Source organism: Elaeis guineensis, chromosome 3, assembly GCF_000442705.2.
Source record: "Elaeis guineensis isolate ETL-2024a chromosome 3, EG11, whole genome shotgun sequence".
Lineage (NCBI taxonomy): Eukaryota > Viridiplantae > Streptophyta > Magnoliopsida > Arecales > Arecaceae > Elaeis > Elaeis guineensis.
In genome coordinates this window covers 119624275-119641887 of record NC_025995.2, presented here as the reverse complement: position 1 = coordinate 119641887, position 17613 = coordinate 119624275, and the positions used below count along the sequence as shown (strand labels likewise).

General features: G+C 34.4%; 1 protein-coding gene and 1 pseudogene across 5 annotated transcripts in view; one reads left to right on the top strand and one right to left on the bottom strand.

The window, feature by feature from the left end:
* Nucleotides 1–9249, bottom strand: part of LOC105040531 (kihadalactone A synthase LFS) — a 58442-nt gene extending 49193 nt beyond the window's left edge. For 4 of the 5 annotated variants that reach the window (XR_012140179.1, XR_012140180.1, XM_073254656.1 and 1 more), the window contains exon 1: nucleotides 9038–9247. Coding sequence is in view for 2 of the 5 variants with exons in the window: in XM_073254654.1 (XP_073110755.1) it covers nucleotides 9038–9151 (114 nt within the window). In the remaining 3 variants the exon portion in view is untranslated. Of the gene's footprint in view, nucleotides 1–9037 lie in introns of all 5 variants that reach the window. The other variant, XM_073254655.1, reaches the window with a different exon arrangement.
* A 318-nt stretch (nucleotides 9250–9567) lies between these two features.
* LOC105037545 (uncharacterized) lies at nucleotides 9568–10736 on the top strand (annotated as a pseudogene).
* The last annotated feature ends 6877 nt before the right edge of the window (nucleotides 10737–17613 follow it).

Here is a 17613-nt window from a genome sequence, read left to right as displayed (position 1 = left end):
GGTTTGAGGACTAGTTTTGATGGCATTATGCCCATTTCTATCTTTTCAGCTTCATCAATATGTACACTGATTTTTTTTTAACCTAGGTAACCTTGTCAAATGCATCATCTGTCTATGCAAGGATCAATTTCACAAGATATGCACATGAATAAGGCAGATAGGGTCCATTATCACCCATATCTTTTAATGCAAACCGATGCTAGCCAACAAAAAGGCAGAAGTATAAACAGAAGCAAAACAAGATAAACTTATTGCTGTAACCTGGTAACAAAATTCATTGAAGTATAAACATATTCTTCAATTATTGTTAATCTTTTCATCAAAAGCTTCTTTTTTTCAGCTCTGTAGTGACTACAGAAATATCATGCTTTTGTCAAATTTTGACAGCTTTTCTGAATGATTCGTGTGTTCTGGAAGATGTTTCAGCAAATGTCTTGAGATGTTTTCTGAAATCAACCCATTCATTTGGATGCTTCCAGATATTTTTGCTTTTACAATTGATCTTTCTAGCAAGTGTTTCTAGGATTATTTTTAAACTTTTCTTTTTGATTTCTGAACATGCACCAAAATGCTTCCAGATGCTTAGCTTTTACGAGTACTTGGTGTTTCTTGGCAAATGTTATTTCAACACTCTCTGAATTCTGCCTATTCTTTGAGCTTCTAAATATCTATTTCTCTATTCTTATGATTTTTTTCTTTTCTAATATCTTACAATTCTTTGTTAATCTCTTTCAGTCTATTCCAGATCAGAAACGGTTAACCTATGACTGTCTTCAAACAGAAGGGAAGGGGTTTCTTGGTTCAAAAGTTGAAAATTTTCTACCTCTACGCATTAAACAAAATCCTTCTACCTTTTAAGCTTCAAGTTAGAAAAAAGAGAGCAAGCCTTTGAACTCTAGTTGTTTTAAGCCTTAGCAGCTTCATACATCCCACTTTTGAATTAGTTCTTTATGATGGCAACTTCAATGATACGAACATAAATCATATCCAAGAAGAAGATCAATCTACAGAAAAAAATAATAATAATAAAAAGATGCACCAGGCCGGCAAAATATAGATGTGAATTTTTAGAAAGAATCTGAAAGGCTTGCGATCATAGATAATGAAGCCCTTACCAAGAATCAACAAGAAATAAAAATTCAGTAAATCAACCTCCTTCAACAGTTGGGGTGAATTTTGTTGGTTATGGAGCAGTACAATCAGAAGCAAGTCACCATAGAACAACAAAAAGAGCTTACGCAAGCAACCCGAAATTAAAGTGACTCCAACGTTGACCATGTTTCTTTGTCGTTGACTCCAAAGATTCAAAATTAACTAGCATGTCTAGTTGAGACCAAGAAAATTATAAGTGATCGGAAGTTTTTAGAAATTATCTCCTATTATCGTCAATTTCTTGTACTGAACAGAAATAAGGCAAGAAAAGAGGTGTATTATTTTGATAGGGATAAAGAAACATCTTCAGCAAGAAAGAAGGAAAAAAGAGGAAAAATGATAATCAAGAACTAATAGATATTTAAGAAAAATAACAGTAAAAGATCGAATTTTTGTGGACCCTGGTCTTCAAGGAAAAGACAAACAAGAAATATAATTTAAAAAAAAAAAAGAACTTCTTTTAAGCAATAATAAGAAAAGAATGTAAAGTAGCACTGGAGGAAGGCATAACATATAGAACCTTAGAATGAAATTGCAGATTACATGAAATTAAAACAAATAAAGGAGAGAACAAAATTCTTGACTTGGCTAGCTCTCATGAGAAATAGGAAAGAAAAGAGAAAAAGAAGCAAAGAAAGAATAAAGGAGAACCTGTATAGGAAAACCGATTTTAAAATGAGACTATGCTTTGCTTTTTAAAGTTAAGCGACTCTAACATCGGTTGCATTTTTGATAAACGATATATTTTTATATTTATTGTAGGTATTTTTGATAATTTATGGTGCTTACATCTTCTTAAAAACGTAATTTTATGAATAAATTAATTTTTTTTGTAAAAATAAATAATTTTGAAAAAAAAAATAAAATTAGAGCATACTTATGAAAAATAAGATATTAATTTAATTGAGCAATTTAAGCACCAAAATGAAGAAAAATTTTTGAAAAATTTAATATATTTTTTTTTCAATTTTCAGGTGAAAATCGGAGCAAAAACGAAGCCAAAATACTTAAAAAAAATCTAAAAATAGCCTCCGGTGCATGGTGGACCAGTCGGTCGGTCCACAGAGCCAGGGCGCGGTCCATTAGAAATAATACGCGATCCACAGATGTGGTCTACGGGCAGTGGAAGCCTCTTTTGTGTGATCCAACGGCTGACATCCATCCCGACCCAAATCCGACGGTCCATGTTTGCTGCCGGTTTATAAGAAAAGATATATGGCGCGATCCGACAGCCTATAACCAATCCGAACCCAGATCGGACGGTCAGAATCGAATCCGACCCTGCTAAGGAGTAAAAGGCTGATTTTTGGACTGACCTGAGAGATCCAATCCAGATCCGATGGTCAGGAATATTCCTAGAAGATTAAAACGATTTCTAAGTGTTTTAGGACTCCTTTTCCTACCAAAAAATTATGAAAAATTTATCTATAAATAGGGAGTCCGGGAATAAGCTTTAGGAGCAAAAAAATTGAGTAGAAAGTATAGAAAAAAATAAAAAAAAAATTAGATAGATTTAGGGACCTAAGGAAAAGAAGGAGAGAAGCCAGTTCGCTCTACGGAGTACGACGGAAGACGGAGAGGTCATCAACCATCTTCCCGACGAGGCTGGACTAATCAACTTCAGATCTTTGTTATAGTTTTATTTTTTTTTATTTTATGATTCTTTTTAAATTTTTTGTACTTGAATTTCAATTTCAATTAATGCAAAATTTATTTTCTTGCACTTTAAATTTCTGTCTTTTATTTTTCGCAAGTAGATGCTAGGATCTAGTTAGTAGATCTTAGTATCCGATTTATTTTATACTTTTTAAACTCTTGTTATTTATTTTTATTGCAAGTAGATGCTAGGATCTAATTAGTAGATCTTAATACCCGATTTATTTTTCGCACTTTTAATTTTTGTTTTCCGACTTAAATTGCTTTCTCCAAAATTTTATTTTCTTTTTGCAAAATCAAATATTTCAAATCAAAATCCTGCCTTCTCTGTGGATTCGACTCAGCTCACTACTTTCTATGTGTTTTTAATTTTTATTGAAGTCGGAATTTGATTGATAATCACGGTGTCCTAACGACAACATCGCGATCGTATCAATTTTTGGCGCCGTTATCGGGGAAGGCAACAATTTTAATATTTGATTTCTTTGATTTTCTTATCAATTTAACTTACTAATTTTTTTTATTTTTTTATCTTTGTGCAAAAAAAAATCAAAAATTCAAAAAAAAAAAGCTAGAAAGCTTCAAATTTTGCTGGGTGAGATCAATCCTAACCCTAATCCTAACTATTTTTTAGTATTAATTACTATTTTTTTTAAATTAACCTAAAATTCATCCACATAAACTTAATAAAAATTGCATGATAAGAGTAGAAACTTAATTGTTAGAAGCATTCATCATCTTAGATTTTCTTTTGGTGATCACTGAAGACAAGATAAGCTTTCAAGTTTCATTAGTTTCATGCATCTAATTTAGTTGCATAGAACCCCTTGTTTGAAATTGATTGTGCATATTCATCTCAAATCAATTTAAGGACAATATCCATAATAAGATAAGGTGGGGATCTCATCACCCTTTCTTAGCCCAAAAATAACTAACCAGCATCCCGCATTAACCCAAACCTAACTAAAATCAAGTAGACGTTGACCCTTAGGATCAATTGAGTTCAGTTTGAGTATGGTGGTGAAGTCAAATGCAAAGTAAGTTCGAACTCACCCTTGAAACTAGTGTCTAAGGCTAGAGGCTACAAAGGCTCAGCCTAAGTGGATTCGTGGTTATTTAATTGGTTCCGTTAGCTTACCTGACCAATTCAATTGGTGTCTAGGGCAAGCAACGGGGGGACCCCCACGACCCCACCTCTTATCTGGCTAGTTAAAGGAAGTGAGAACAAACCCAATTTGTATTTAGGCTAAGCCACTCTATATCAAACTGTTAGGTCTAAGAAACCCATAGGTGTCTAGATTTAATTGCTTGCTAACTTGATTGCAATTAACACTTAACCACAACTAATTCTTCTTATCTTTCGTCTTTAGGTCTAAGATTTTTCTTAAGGATCTCACCTTTAGAACTTTTCTCTTTCTTTCTTTTCTCTTCTTTTTCTCCTCCTTCTTAAAAAAAAAAAAAAATTTAACAACACATATATTAGGATTTGCACTAATACATGCACGGTATAATTTTTTCTGACGTAGTTACACCTAATCCTGAAATTGAACAACTGATCAATGCTAAACATGAAAATCAAATGGCTAAAAATTCTAAGAACCACCTAGACAGATGAAGGAATATTTTATTCCTTCCACCTCTGATCCATCGATGTTCTCATCATTCTATGAGATCAAATATTCTGACTCTAGTCCTGAGGTCGATTTGAACCTGCTAGTCCAAAAATTAGATAAAGTCGACCTTCTTATAGATAAATGCCTAGCCTTAGATCTACAATCTCCTATGCAATATACATAACCTTCTAATTATCAGAAGATTTGTTCTATCTGTGCTAGCCCAGCCCATCATGTTAGTGAATATCCTACAGCTGCACAGTTTCCACCTTTCATCCAAGAACAAGTTCAAACTACTCAAGGTTATTCCTATCCTGTCAATGACCCATTCTTAAATACATATAACCAAGATTGGAGGAACCATCTTAATTTTTCTTGGAGACCCCAACAGACTCAGCTCAGACCCAAATTTTTTCTGTGCAAAACTTTCAGAATAGGCCCCAATACCAAAATTATACTTATAATAGAGGTCAGCCTACTCAGCTATCCTATTACAATCAGCCGTCATACCCACCTCTTCAATAGACCAATCTAGCCGACGATAGATTTAGCCAACTTCAACAAATGATCATGACCCAATAGCAATCCCTCGCTAAGCTAGAAGCACAAATAGATCAATTAACTGAATCTACCATGAGGAGAGAACTAGGTCAATTGTCAAACGAATTAATTTCGAATTTTGAAAATAACCAAACCATCCACCAACCACCTGGACCTAGTCAACAATCCAATGTCCCACCTAAGAATCTTCAATTTGAAAATGACAAAATAATCTTTGAGCTTAAAAGTGATAGGATTCTTAAAGACCCATATCAAATCCAGGTGAGTGAGGTTAGTACTTATGCTAGCCAAAATATAAATTTTGAAGAGAAGATTAGTACTGAGACTAGTCCAATAGAAGAACCTGAGCCCAGTACTGATGCTGATCTAAGTGAAGAAAAGAAGAGAGTGGATGAGTTACCCAAGATATATCCATCAAGAGTCCCATTTTTTTCAGCCTTAGAAGCCAGTTCTTCCACTTTAGAATCACCATCTCCTTCAGAATTAAATTTATCTTTGATCACACTTGAGAACACATGTTTAAAATCAAAAGACACCCTTTCAGAACCCCTTACTTCAAACTCAACTCTTAACCTAAAAACTCAATTCATGAGCATTTTAGAAGAACAAATAGGAGAAATTCTCGATAAACAAGGGTCTGTGAATAGTTTGTGAACTATCTTTCTAAAATTAAGAACGGAGATGTGAACTACTTTCTAAAAATTGATAATAAAATATTAAAATTTATTTTAGACCATTTTTCTGAGATTGGCAATCCAAAATCATTGGAATTTGTCAATCCGGTATTCGATACGGGATAGGTGAGAGAATCAACATGGTCTGACTGAAGACGGTAAACTTAGCGCTTCCTGAAAGGCAACCCAGTTTTCAATTTTCAATTTTGTACTTTTTGCTATCTTTTGTATTTTGTTTAGGTCAATCAAGTCTTACTTAGTGTCTTTTGTAGGGATCTGAAGATAATCTTGACTAAGTTGGGGGGAGAACCAATTTTGAAAAGATTTCTGGATCAGGTGACATCTCTCCTTTTCTTTCTCTTTGCATGCACCCTTTATTTTTCCTACTCCATTGAGGACAATGTCGATTAAGTTGGAAAAAAATAATAAAAATTTTTAAATTTTTAAAATTCTCAAGTTAGTATTTAGTATTTAAGCATCCGATTATACTTAAGAATCAAGTTAAACCAAGCATTTTAAAAAGAAAATTGATGCACAGACCAGAGAGTTTATAAGATATTGAGGGATCAAGTATTAAGAAAACTCAATAAAGAGTTAAGTTTAGAACTTAAACAGTTTTCTTTGAGCATTTCTAAATTTTTCTACCAACATCAAAGAAGAGTTAACTTCTTATGGGCTTGTGTAAAGTAACTATACGTTTCTTCATATATTAAAAAAAAAAAAATTCAAATACTTCATGCTGAGTAACCGGACCTCTTTGCCTAAACAAGCATTGAGTTTCACGTCAAAAGATATGAAGGACAAAGAAGCTTTATTGTAAAGCTAGTTTTAACTCGTAGCCTGTTTGATTCGAGCAAGTAGGTCCGAGGGGTATTCTATACCTAGTGCCTTAAAGCCATCTAATTTGGGAGTCATTGATTGAAAACTCGCTACATAGGTCAAACAGAAAGCTTAAGGGGTTAAGACATTCAATAGCGGTATAATATTAAAAAAAAAATTCAATAAATGAAGAACAGAAGTAACAATATACTTGTCCATATGAAGGTGAATGATTTGGAGACAAAGGTAGAAATAATTTGAAAAAATTCAGAAAAAAGTTTAGTATTCTTAGTTTAACTCTCACATTGATTAGTATTAATGTCCCAATGACATACCTCACTCACACTCTACTGAATATCAATAGCCCTTTTTGAAAATTATTTGGTGAAATTTGAAACTATAAGTTAAACGGTACTTAATTCTAAATTTTTTTTTTACTCGAGGATGAGCAAAGTTCAAGTTGGAGGGTGTGATAAATGATATATTTTTACATTTATTGTAGGTATTTTTGATAATTTATGGTGCTTACATCTTCTTAAAAATCTAATTTTATGAATAAATTAAATTTTTTTGTAAAAATAAATAATTTTGAAAAAAAATAAAATTAGAGCATACTTATGAAAAATAAGATGTTAATTTAATTGAGCAATTTAAGCACCAAAATGAAGAAAAATTTTTGAAAATTTAATGCATATTTTTTTCAATTTTTCAGGTGAAAATCGGAGCAAAAACGGAGCCAAAATACCTTAAAAAAATCTAAAAATAGCCTCCGGTGCATGGTGGACCAGTCGATCAGTTCACAGAGCCAGGACGTGGTCCACCAAAAATAATACGCGGTCCACAGGCACGGTCTACGGGCAGTGAAAGCCTCTTTTGCGCGATCCAACGGCTGACATCCATCTCGACCCAGATCCGACGGTTCATGTTTGTTGCCGGTTTATAAGAGAAGATATATGGCACGATCCGACGGCCCAGAACCAATCCGAACCCAGATCGGACGGTCAGAATCGAATCCGACCCTGATAAGGAGTAAAAGGCTGATTTTTGGGCTGATCTGAGCGGTCCAATCCAGATCCGACGGCCAGGAATATTCCTAGGAGATTAAAATGATTTCTAAGGATTTTAGTACTCCTTTTCCTACCAAAAAATTATGAAAAATTCATCTATAAATAGGAGGTCCGAAAATAAGCTTTAGGAGCAGAAAAATTAAGTAAAAAGTGTAGAAAAAAATAGAAAAAAAATAGATAGATTTAGGGACCCAAAAAAAAGAAGGAGAGAAGCCAATTCACTCTACGGAGTACGACGGAAGACGGAGAGGTCATCAACCATCTTCCCGACGAGGCTGGACTGATCAACTTCAGATCTTTGTTACAGTTTTATTTTTTTTATTTTATTGTTCTTTTTAAATTCTTTGTACTTGAATTTCAATTTCAATTAATACAAAATTTATTTTCTTACACTTTAAATTTCTATCTTTTATTTTTCGTAAGTAATGCTAGGATCTAATTAGTAGATCTTAGTATCCGATTTATTTTATACTTTTTAAATTCTTATTATTTATTTTTATTGCAAATAGATACTAGAATCTAGTTAGTAGATCTTAGTAACCGATTTATTTTTCGTACTTTTAATTTTTATTTTCCGACTTAAATTACTTTCTTCAAAATTTTATTTTCTTTTTGCAAAATCAAAGATTTCAAATCAAAATCCTGCCTTCTCTGTGGATTCGATGCGACTCACTACTTTCTACGTATTTTTAATTTTTATTGAAATCAGAATTTGATTGATAATCATGATGTCCTAACGACAACATCACGATCGCATCAGTTTTGTAGCTGACTCAACACAGATTCTTAACTGTCGGTCTCTAAGTTGGAGCAAGAAAATCTTTTTAAGTTTTTTAAAAAAATAATTTTTAAAGAAATTATCCCCAACTTCCGTAAGTTTCCTCAGATAATTGAGAAGGGAAAAAAAAATTAGAGAACCACTGTCAAGAAACGAAAATCTTGAAAAAATACAGGAAATTATCAACGAATAATACATAATCAAGAAAGAAACAGTAGAACATAGATGTGGTATCAACTCTGCCTCTCAAGAAAATGATAATGAAAGCTTTAAAAAAAGAATCTTTTATGAACAAAAATATAAAAGGAATCTAGAATACCACTAGAAGAAATGCGGAGTTTCTTTGTAAAGAAATTAAAAAAAAAGACTTTTTAGAAATAATCTCCAATTTTTTAAGCATCTTGTAATATCCAGCAGGGAAAAGACACGGAATCACCACCAAGAAACGAAGAACTGGGAAAAAATAATCAATGACGAAGGAAAAATATCGGCAAAAGATTGATTTTTACAGACCTTACCCCTCCAGAAAAATATAAAGAAAAAGGAAAATAAATAGTCTTTTTCTTGATCAATAAAAAAGTCAAGAGAGGAGCGCGCGGTACATGAAATTGACTCACGAACCACTGGAAATCGAAACAAATAAAAAAGAAAGAAATCTCGCCTTCGATATCTCTCATTGGAAAGGAGAGATAAAACCAAAGAGGATCGAAAGAAGACCTGTTTGAGAAGAGAAACGGATTTCTTGATGTCCTGATCGGCGAGACTGATGCAATTTAGGGCTGCCGTCTTCGAACCCGAGGGAGCGCCCGCCTCCAAAACCGGACGCCCCATCTCTCACTCACCCCGCTCTCTCCCTGAACAAGGATTTTGGTCGGACGTCAGCTAACTTATCCGGGTCTTCTACCCTCAAGATTGTTTTGCAAACGAAGTAATCATATACATATACATATATATATATATATATATATTATATATATATATATATATATATATTAAAATTGAGCAAACCGCGTTGGTTAAATATCTAATCTAATATATCTAATATATATATAAAAAAACGGAGACCTCTCCTCTTCCATCCACCACGTGGCAGTAATACAGGGCCTCTTTGGCTATAAAATACATGTCCCTCCATCCGCCACGCGTGAAAAAAAAAAAAAAAAAAAAGGGCTAGGATTCCATCGTTTCAGTTCGATCCTTCTCTCCTCGCCGCCTCTGCTCCTGTCTCAACTCCTCTCTCTCGCTCGATGGTCTGCAAGGAGAAGTCTCTCGATGGAGAAGTCTCCGTTTGACACGTGGGCGTTTAGAAGCAAGGGGAGAGAGCCGTGTGCCCCTAGACCCGGCCTCCATCCTCCGCCGAGGAGCAGGCGAGGGCCGCGGCGCATCGGGCGCAGCAGAGGGTCCTGAAGGCCTGCAAGGACTTCTTCGCCAAGAAGGACGACTCCGACGACGGGGAAGAGGAGGATGAGGACTCCACGGCCGAGAAAGAAGAGGCCGGGGAGGGAGATTTCAAGTTCTTCTTGGAGCTTTCTGAGGGCGATGGGGAGTTGAGGGAGTATTATGAGAAGAACTGGGGGAAGGGAGACTTCAGATGCTTGGTTTGTCGGGCGATCGGAGAGAAGAAATGGAAGAGGATCGGAGACTGCGTTGGGCTCATCCAGCACTCAAACTTGATCTCGAAGACGAAGAGGAGGGAAGCGCACTGAGCATTTGCCAGGGCTGTGTGCAGAGTGCTTGGTTGGGACATCAACAGACTGCCAAGCATCGTTCTCGATTCGGACAAGTCTCTGGGCCAGTCCTTGGCGAAAGCTGCCAATCCACAAGTAATTTTTTTTCCTCTCCACTGTTTGACTTTCAGGTTTTGTTCATTCGAATTTTATATGTTGTGAAGCGGTTGTTCAATCTCCCGCAAGCTTTCTTGAGGCAAAGTCTCCATTTTGGTGATCGATTTTCCTAAATTTGATTTCCGCATAGCATTTGGGTTGTTAAAAAAAAAAATTACTGTTAGTCTGTCACTGTTATTCCTATTTTTGATGGTTTAATTACTTTTATCATCTACTTAGCTTGGATAATTTAATTGCTCCAACTGTTCGATGAAATGCAGGAGGATATGCCTAAAGAAGATTTATCTGCCGAAGTAGAGGAGATTTCTAATGAAGTTGCTGCGGATGCTGGGACTGATAAAGTGGATTTGATGGACTGTGCTGCAAAAGAAATTGAAGCTTTGGCTGGTGTAACAATTCTCCACTTTCACCTCTCTGTTTGCTGTCGTTATATGATGGCTATAAAGGATCAATATGCTTTCCCCCTTCGATGATCAAAATGGCCAGGGCCACCAAAATTAGAAAGGGGCTAAGGGTGTAAATGGGGATCTGTTTATGAGATTAAATTTATATCCAGGTTGAGTTTGAGTTTACTGTTTTCATGTTGCTATAATGCCTATTTTCATATGGTTGTCATGCCTAGAAGCTTTAAGGATTTTATTTTACTTCTCTCTTACCTTTTACAATATTCAAGAAGCATTGTTCTCCAACAGCTTCTTCTGTTTAAATTATTATGGTTGTCACCCCTGATGCCGGAAATTTTGCAGAAAGAAAGTGAAATTGATGAGAAAGAAAATGACGAGGAGCCAATGGATTGCATAGAAACAAAATGGATCACGGAATTACCAAATATATGTATATTTTGGCTCTTGGCTTATATTTTTTAAATAATATCTTTTAAATCTCAATTATTGTTTTTGGATTCCTTATTTAACTATCAAGTCTAGATAAATTTAAATTTAAAAAAAAAAATCAAGAAGCCTCAACAATAAAGTTCACAATAATAAAGGATCTTTATTGTTATTTTTTTTTTAAGAATATTTCTATCTCTCATTCTCTTCTCTTTCAATCTTCTTTTCAACACCCTCCACTCTTTCAATAGTAAAATTGGCATATCGACCGTCGGTCATCACTACCATCAATGGCTGCAGCATCTTCGAGCTCGAGATGGAGCAAAAATATAGCAATATAATGATAAATGATAGTTTTGTGAGATACCGATCAGAATCTTGATAAGTACACCTTCAATTAATGAGTTGTGAGAGATTTAAATTTTAAAAATAAAAAAAATTAATATTAAAATTTTGGAGATCTAAACTATAATCAAAGAATAGATATTGATCATCTGGCATTCTGTAGATTGGATACATCAATCTTAGGGAGATGATCAAGCAGTAAAAGAAGAAATCTTAGAGAGAGGATTAAAGCAGTAAAAGAAGAGATGGAAACAAAATTTAAAGTTTAGATTTTAATTTTTTTTAAAAAATAATTTTATAGTTTAGATTTCTAAAATTTTAATATTAATTTTTTTTTAATTTTTAAAATTTAAATCTCTCACAACTTATTAATTAGAGGTATACTCATCAAGATTCTGATCGGTATCTCACAAAACTATCATTTATCATTATATTGCTATATTTTTGCTTCATCTCGAGCTCGAAGATACTACAGTAATTAATAGTAATGGTGGCCAACGGTCGATATTGTCAACTTTACTATTGAAAGAGTTGGGGGGTGTGCGAGGAGAGGATTGAAAGAGAAAGAGAATGAGAGATAGAAAGATTTAAAAAATGATTAGAAATAAAAATAATAAAAAATTATGAATTTATGAAGAAATTTTATGGGATCAAGGTGGTTAATTATCACAAGATCATGTCGTGCATCGCACGGGATTCTAAGCTAATATATATATACATATTAAAACAGAGCAAACCGCATTGGTTAGGCATGTGGTTAGGCCTTTTGATACCATGTGTCCAGAAAACCACGTTAAGAGGAGAAGAAAATTTGGAGGCTCGGATCGAAAAGGACACAAAATGGTCATAGAGGTCAAGAACGTCATCGATGGGAGGGAGAATTCATGGATGAAGACCTCAACCTGCATCCGACAGTCACCCAAGGCTCTCCGACAGTGAGCTTCCACACCGGCAACCATTCCATCTTAAATAATAAAAAAAATAAAAAATGAAAAAGATGAGAGGAAGAACCCGTCAGATCTAGGTAAACTGGTGGTCCTCCCTCTTGATCGTCGAAAAATATATACTGGAGCCTCGGAGTGATGGCCGGTCCGTCGATCCAAGCTTTTTCCGTCGGCCATGGATCGTATTTTTGGAAAAAGGAGCTACAGTTTAACACCTTCCTCCATCGATCTCCTAACGATCGATAGATCGCAAGCATATCCACTGGAAAATTAGTTGAGAGCCTCGGTAAGAGGGTGGTGTTCCACCAATTGTGTGTTTCGACGGCTACTGATCGAGATGCGGTAGAGCGAAATGATGTTTCATACGGTCTTCTTCAACTGACCTCCCTTAAGACCGACAGTCATCGGGACACCAACGATCAAGAAAAGGCCGTCGGTGGTTGGGAAGATCCGATGACCCACTGGCGGAGGTTAATCGAGGTTTGATTAGCGGCCATAGGGGTTTTGGGTGGTGATCAGAAAAGAAAAAAGGAAGGATGAGAAGGGCCTAATGGGTTTGGGGTTTTAGGTTCATATCCGAATTTCAAAATCCAGTTGACCCATTTGCTTTAAAAGGGGTGGATTCGGATTTTCAAATTTTAGAAATCTGAATCCATTATCCATCGCCCATTAATAATTGACTTGATCAGACCACATTGAGTTTGTTTGATTTAGTTTGGGATTATTTTACAATTTAATCCCTAATAAAAAATTTATTATATAATGTCTTTTTCTAATATTTTGTGAGCAGAGAGGGAGGCGATGGAGCCTCAGGGAAGCAAGAAGAAAGAAAAAAAAATTAAAATAAAATAAAATATATAAAAAAATATTGTATAATACTTTAACTATATTTTATAATAAAATATTATAAAAAAGTATAAAACTCAATATATATATATATATATTTTTTTATATAATAAACTTTCGATCGGCAGCCATGAGGATTTTGGGTGGTGATCGAAAAAGAAAGAATGGAGGAGGAGAAGGGTCTAATGGGTTTGGGATTTTGGGTTCATATCCAAAATCTAAAATTTAGTTGACCGATTTGCTTTAAAAGGGGGTGGATTTGAATTTTCAAATTTTAGAAATTCAGATCCATTAATCTATCAGCCTGTTAATAATTGATTTGATCAGACCACATTGAGTTGGTTGGATTTGGTTTGAGGTTGTTTTACGATTTAGCCCTTGATGAAGAATTTATTATATAATGATTTTTTTTAATTATTTTACAAGCAGAGAGAGAGACGGTGGAGCCGCAGGGAAGAAAGGAGAAAGGAAAAAAAAATATTTTTTTAAAATAAAATATAATATATAAAAATAATATTGTGTAATACCTTAACTTTATTTTATAATAAAATATTATAAAAAAAGTACTATTACAAAATTTAATATATATATAAATAAAAATATTATATAATAATAAAATATAATAAATAAAAATAATATTTTAAAATAATATTTTTATTAAATAAAAAATATGTGTAAGGTTTATGTAATTGTGTATGCTAGGTATGTAGATGTATGTATTATTGATTAATGATTAAGAGGAAATAATTATGTATTTATTTTCAAATTATTATTTCAAAAAATAAGTACATGCCTTGCGTCATACAGGTTCTAAGCTAGTTAGTGATTAAAGCTAATGGTCTGGACAATGCACTTTTTTACTTATCTAACTCTAAAAGGAAGGATCAGTTGATGGACGGCTGTGATTGAGCATTTCATTGCCCCGGTCAATTGAGTAGGGAGCATCTAAGGAATAGGAAATGGCAATGGGTGGGATATCCGAACCATCCCAAATCCAATTAAAAGTTTATCCAAAAATCTGAAATCTATCCTATCAAAATAAATAAATAAATAACTAAATACGGTAGGACCCAAATCCGATTAACCTATGTTTGGATGAGATCAAATTAGATCACAACTCCAAATTTAACAAACAGAAAGAAATAAATAGATTTCTATCAAAATAAAAAAAGAAAAGAAAAGAAAGAAAGAAAAAAATAGATATAAATAATTTGACAAATTTCCTACTAACAAAGTGTTTTAGTGACATATAACCTAATATAGGAAAGTAGATCGCTTGGCTGAAAATTTATTTTGGTCTCATATGGTAGAGATAAATCTCCAATAATTGCCAGCGTTGTCACACAATTTATTGCTGCAATTGCTCACGACTTATGAGCTTTCATTGTTCGGTATGGTACATTTGCAGGTAGAACAATGACTAGTAGATCTAAAGTTCTAAGCTATTGGGCTAGATGACATTCAAAGTGACGCAACAAGCGCTTATATCTTACGTGCATGATTCCCACTCATCCAAACTGTACTACAGGATATGGCAATCGAATCATGCCATGCAGACCGTGCCGTGCACGTGCTTCCATCCTGACGCAAACTCTTGGTCCAGAGCAGTAGCACATGAGTTTGTTATTCATTGCATCGCAGCTATGTTTATTTAATAAAAAAATTTAAAAAATATCTTTTTAATTTTATTTTAATATTATTTATATTATTTATATTTTAATAAATATTAAATTATTTTTTTTAACTATCGATATATCTCAATATAATTTAGTTATTTATTTACTGATATATGGTATTAGCTTTTTCTGTTAATAGATAGAAATACCTCTCACTCAAATGAAAGGGATCATCATGAAGAAGTGATAAAGATGGAAGGAGCTATCATGAAAGAGGAGGATAGGATCGTAGAAATCAACATGGAAAGAGAGGACGGTATTGAAGGCCTCACATAGAATTGGAGGAGGAAGAGAAGGGGGTGAGAAAGATGGAGAGGAGGCCACGGAGGAGATGACTTATGAATAGTTTGGAAGAGGAGGATGAGAAGGAAGGGAGAAGATCAGGAGAGAAGGAATGGCTCACAAACGGCTTGAAAGAAGAAGATGATGAGAAGAAAAAATGGATGGAGAGGAAGAGAGAAGGGATGGCTCGTGGGTAGCTCGGAGGGAAGAGGAGATGGCTTGCGGGCGGCTTGGAAGAGTAGGATGAGGAGAAAGAGGAAAAAAGAGAGGGGATGACTCATGGGTAGCTTGAAGGAGAAAGAGGATGAGGAGAAGAAGTGGATAAGAAGGAAAGGATGGAGGGAAAAGGAGGAAAGGGAAGGAGGGGGCACATAGATCACTAACAAAGAATGATTAGAGGTGGAGAAAGTCACCATAGAGGAGAAAGGCTCATGGGCAAGTTTAGATGAAGAAGAAGATGAGAAGAAAAAAGAGGAAGCCAAAATGGGTCGTCGGTAAGGGATGGATGGAGGTGGAGAGAACTACCATGAAGAAAAAGAAATGAGTTAGGATAAAGGGGAGGAGAGGGAAGGAGGAGAGAGAAAGAGGAATACTGGCAATGGAGAATAAGGAGATCAATCGAAGAGGAGTAAGGCCAGCAAAATATCATCTGACCTATCAATTCGATCTGTATTCGATCTACCATAAACAAGTTTGAGTTTATACTAAATGAATTTGGATCATAGATAGATCAATCATTTAATCCGTTTAATATTTGAATCGGATTTGAATTTTAGATATTGATCTTATTTAATCTATTTAATATTCAGATTGGGTTAAATCAGATAATTCATTTAATCTATTTAATCTATTAACCTATTTAACTTGTTTAACCTATTTCTAATCCATTTAATCTAACAAGTTTAACCCATTTAACCTTTTAAAAATATATTTAACCTATTCAACCTATTTAACCTAACTTGATCTATGTAATAAATGGATTAAGCGGATCGAGTCGGATTACTTATTTAATAAACAAACGGATTCAGATATGAATTTTTGACCTATCTAATAAACAGATCGGATCAAATTGACGATTTTTTGATCCGATCCGCATTGACTGAATCCACATCTAATCCGATCTGATCTAATTACCGCTCCTAGAGAGGAGAGGAGAGGTGGATATAAGGATATTTTCATTATTTTATATAATAACAGTATCATGTAATGATTACGTGACATTATTTCATTAATGAAGATAAACGATTGGAACGCATTGAAATATATCGATAACTAAAAGGATTAGTTTGATATTTTTTAAAATACATAGAGATATAAATAAAATTGAGCTAAAGTTTAAGAGGTATTTATATAATTTTTTTATATATAAAATAAACCACATATCTGGTATCAAGAGTAGCTTCTCTTATTTTTCGGAACCTAATTTCAAAAACTAGCCGTAGCATATTAAAAATTAGCAAGTTTATACATGATAAGATAAAACGAAATGGACAGCAAAACATGCTTATCATCCAAAACATGGGAAGAAAAGAAGCATGATCGAAAACACGAAGAAAGAAGACCATCATGTGTGATAAAACATGATGAGGCACGATCATGTATCTCAAATCATCATGATCCTACTTCCCAACAATTAAAATGCCTGGGCTTGGGCCTTTTGAAGGCACTGAAAGGTTTTGGGTTATATCGTTTGCATGAAAGAATCTTTGGCTTCTTCCACGACGTCATCTATTCGATATTGTGCCGCACACAGTCCTAAAACCACCCCAAACTCTCTCATTTATCAACCAGCAAATGTCATCGGTGAATTCGAAGGTGAACCATTCTTTCGTGCGAAAGGTACAACTCCATCAAATAAACCCAGTCGTATGAGTGAACAAAAAACATTCTTTAGCCCTGCAGTCGTAGGGATGGCAATATATTCTACACCATCGAATACTTGATCTGCAACATAATCAAAACAGATGAGGATAATTATAAAACACGCGCTGAACCTAATTCGAATATATATAATTCTTCACAAACCTCACCTCGAGATAAAATAAAAATTATTTGTGTGCAAAAAAATTGATTTTGCAGCTTTTTTTTTTAATTATTATTTAAGAGAGAAAGAGAGAGAATAGGAGACCAATGAGCTTCAACCACGTTACTCACATGCAATTTTAATTAAAGATAAGAAAAGTCTAGCTATGTACATGGAAGACTATAGGGGAGAATTTATATACGAAACAAAACACTCAAAACAACGAAAACAATCAGAGGTTATATCAAAAGGAAACTCAGAAGAGACCATCATGTCATGTGTGATAATACATGATGAAGCATCTCAAATCATTATGATCCTAGTTCCCAATAATTAAAATGGGCGGACCAGGGCCTTTTAAAAAGCACTTATAGATCACAATCTTAGTAAGAAACGGCTTGAATTGCATCTTTCGCCGGAAGAATAATTGATCTTCTTTTATGAAACCGTCCGTTGGATAGTGCACTAGTGCCCCAGACAACTCTCAAAGCACTCCAAACTCT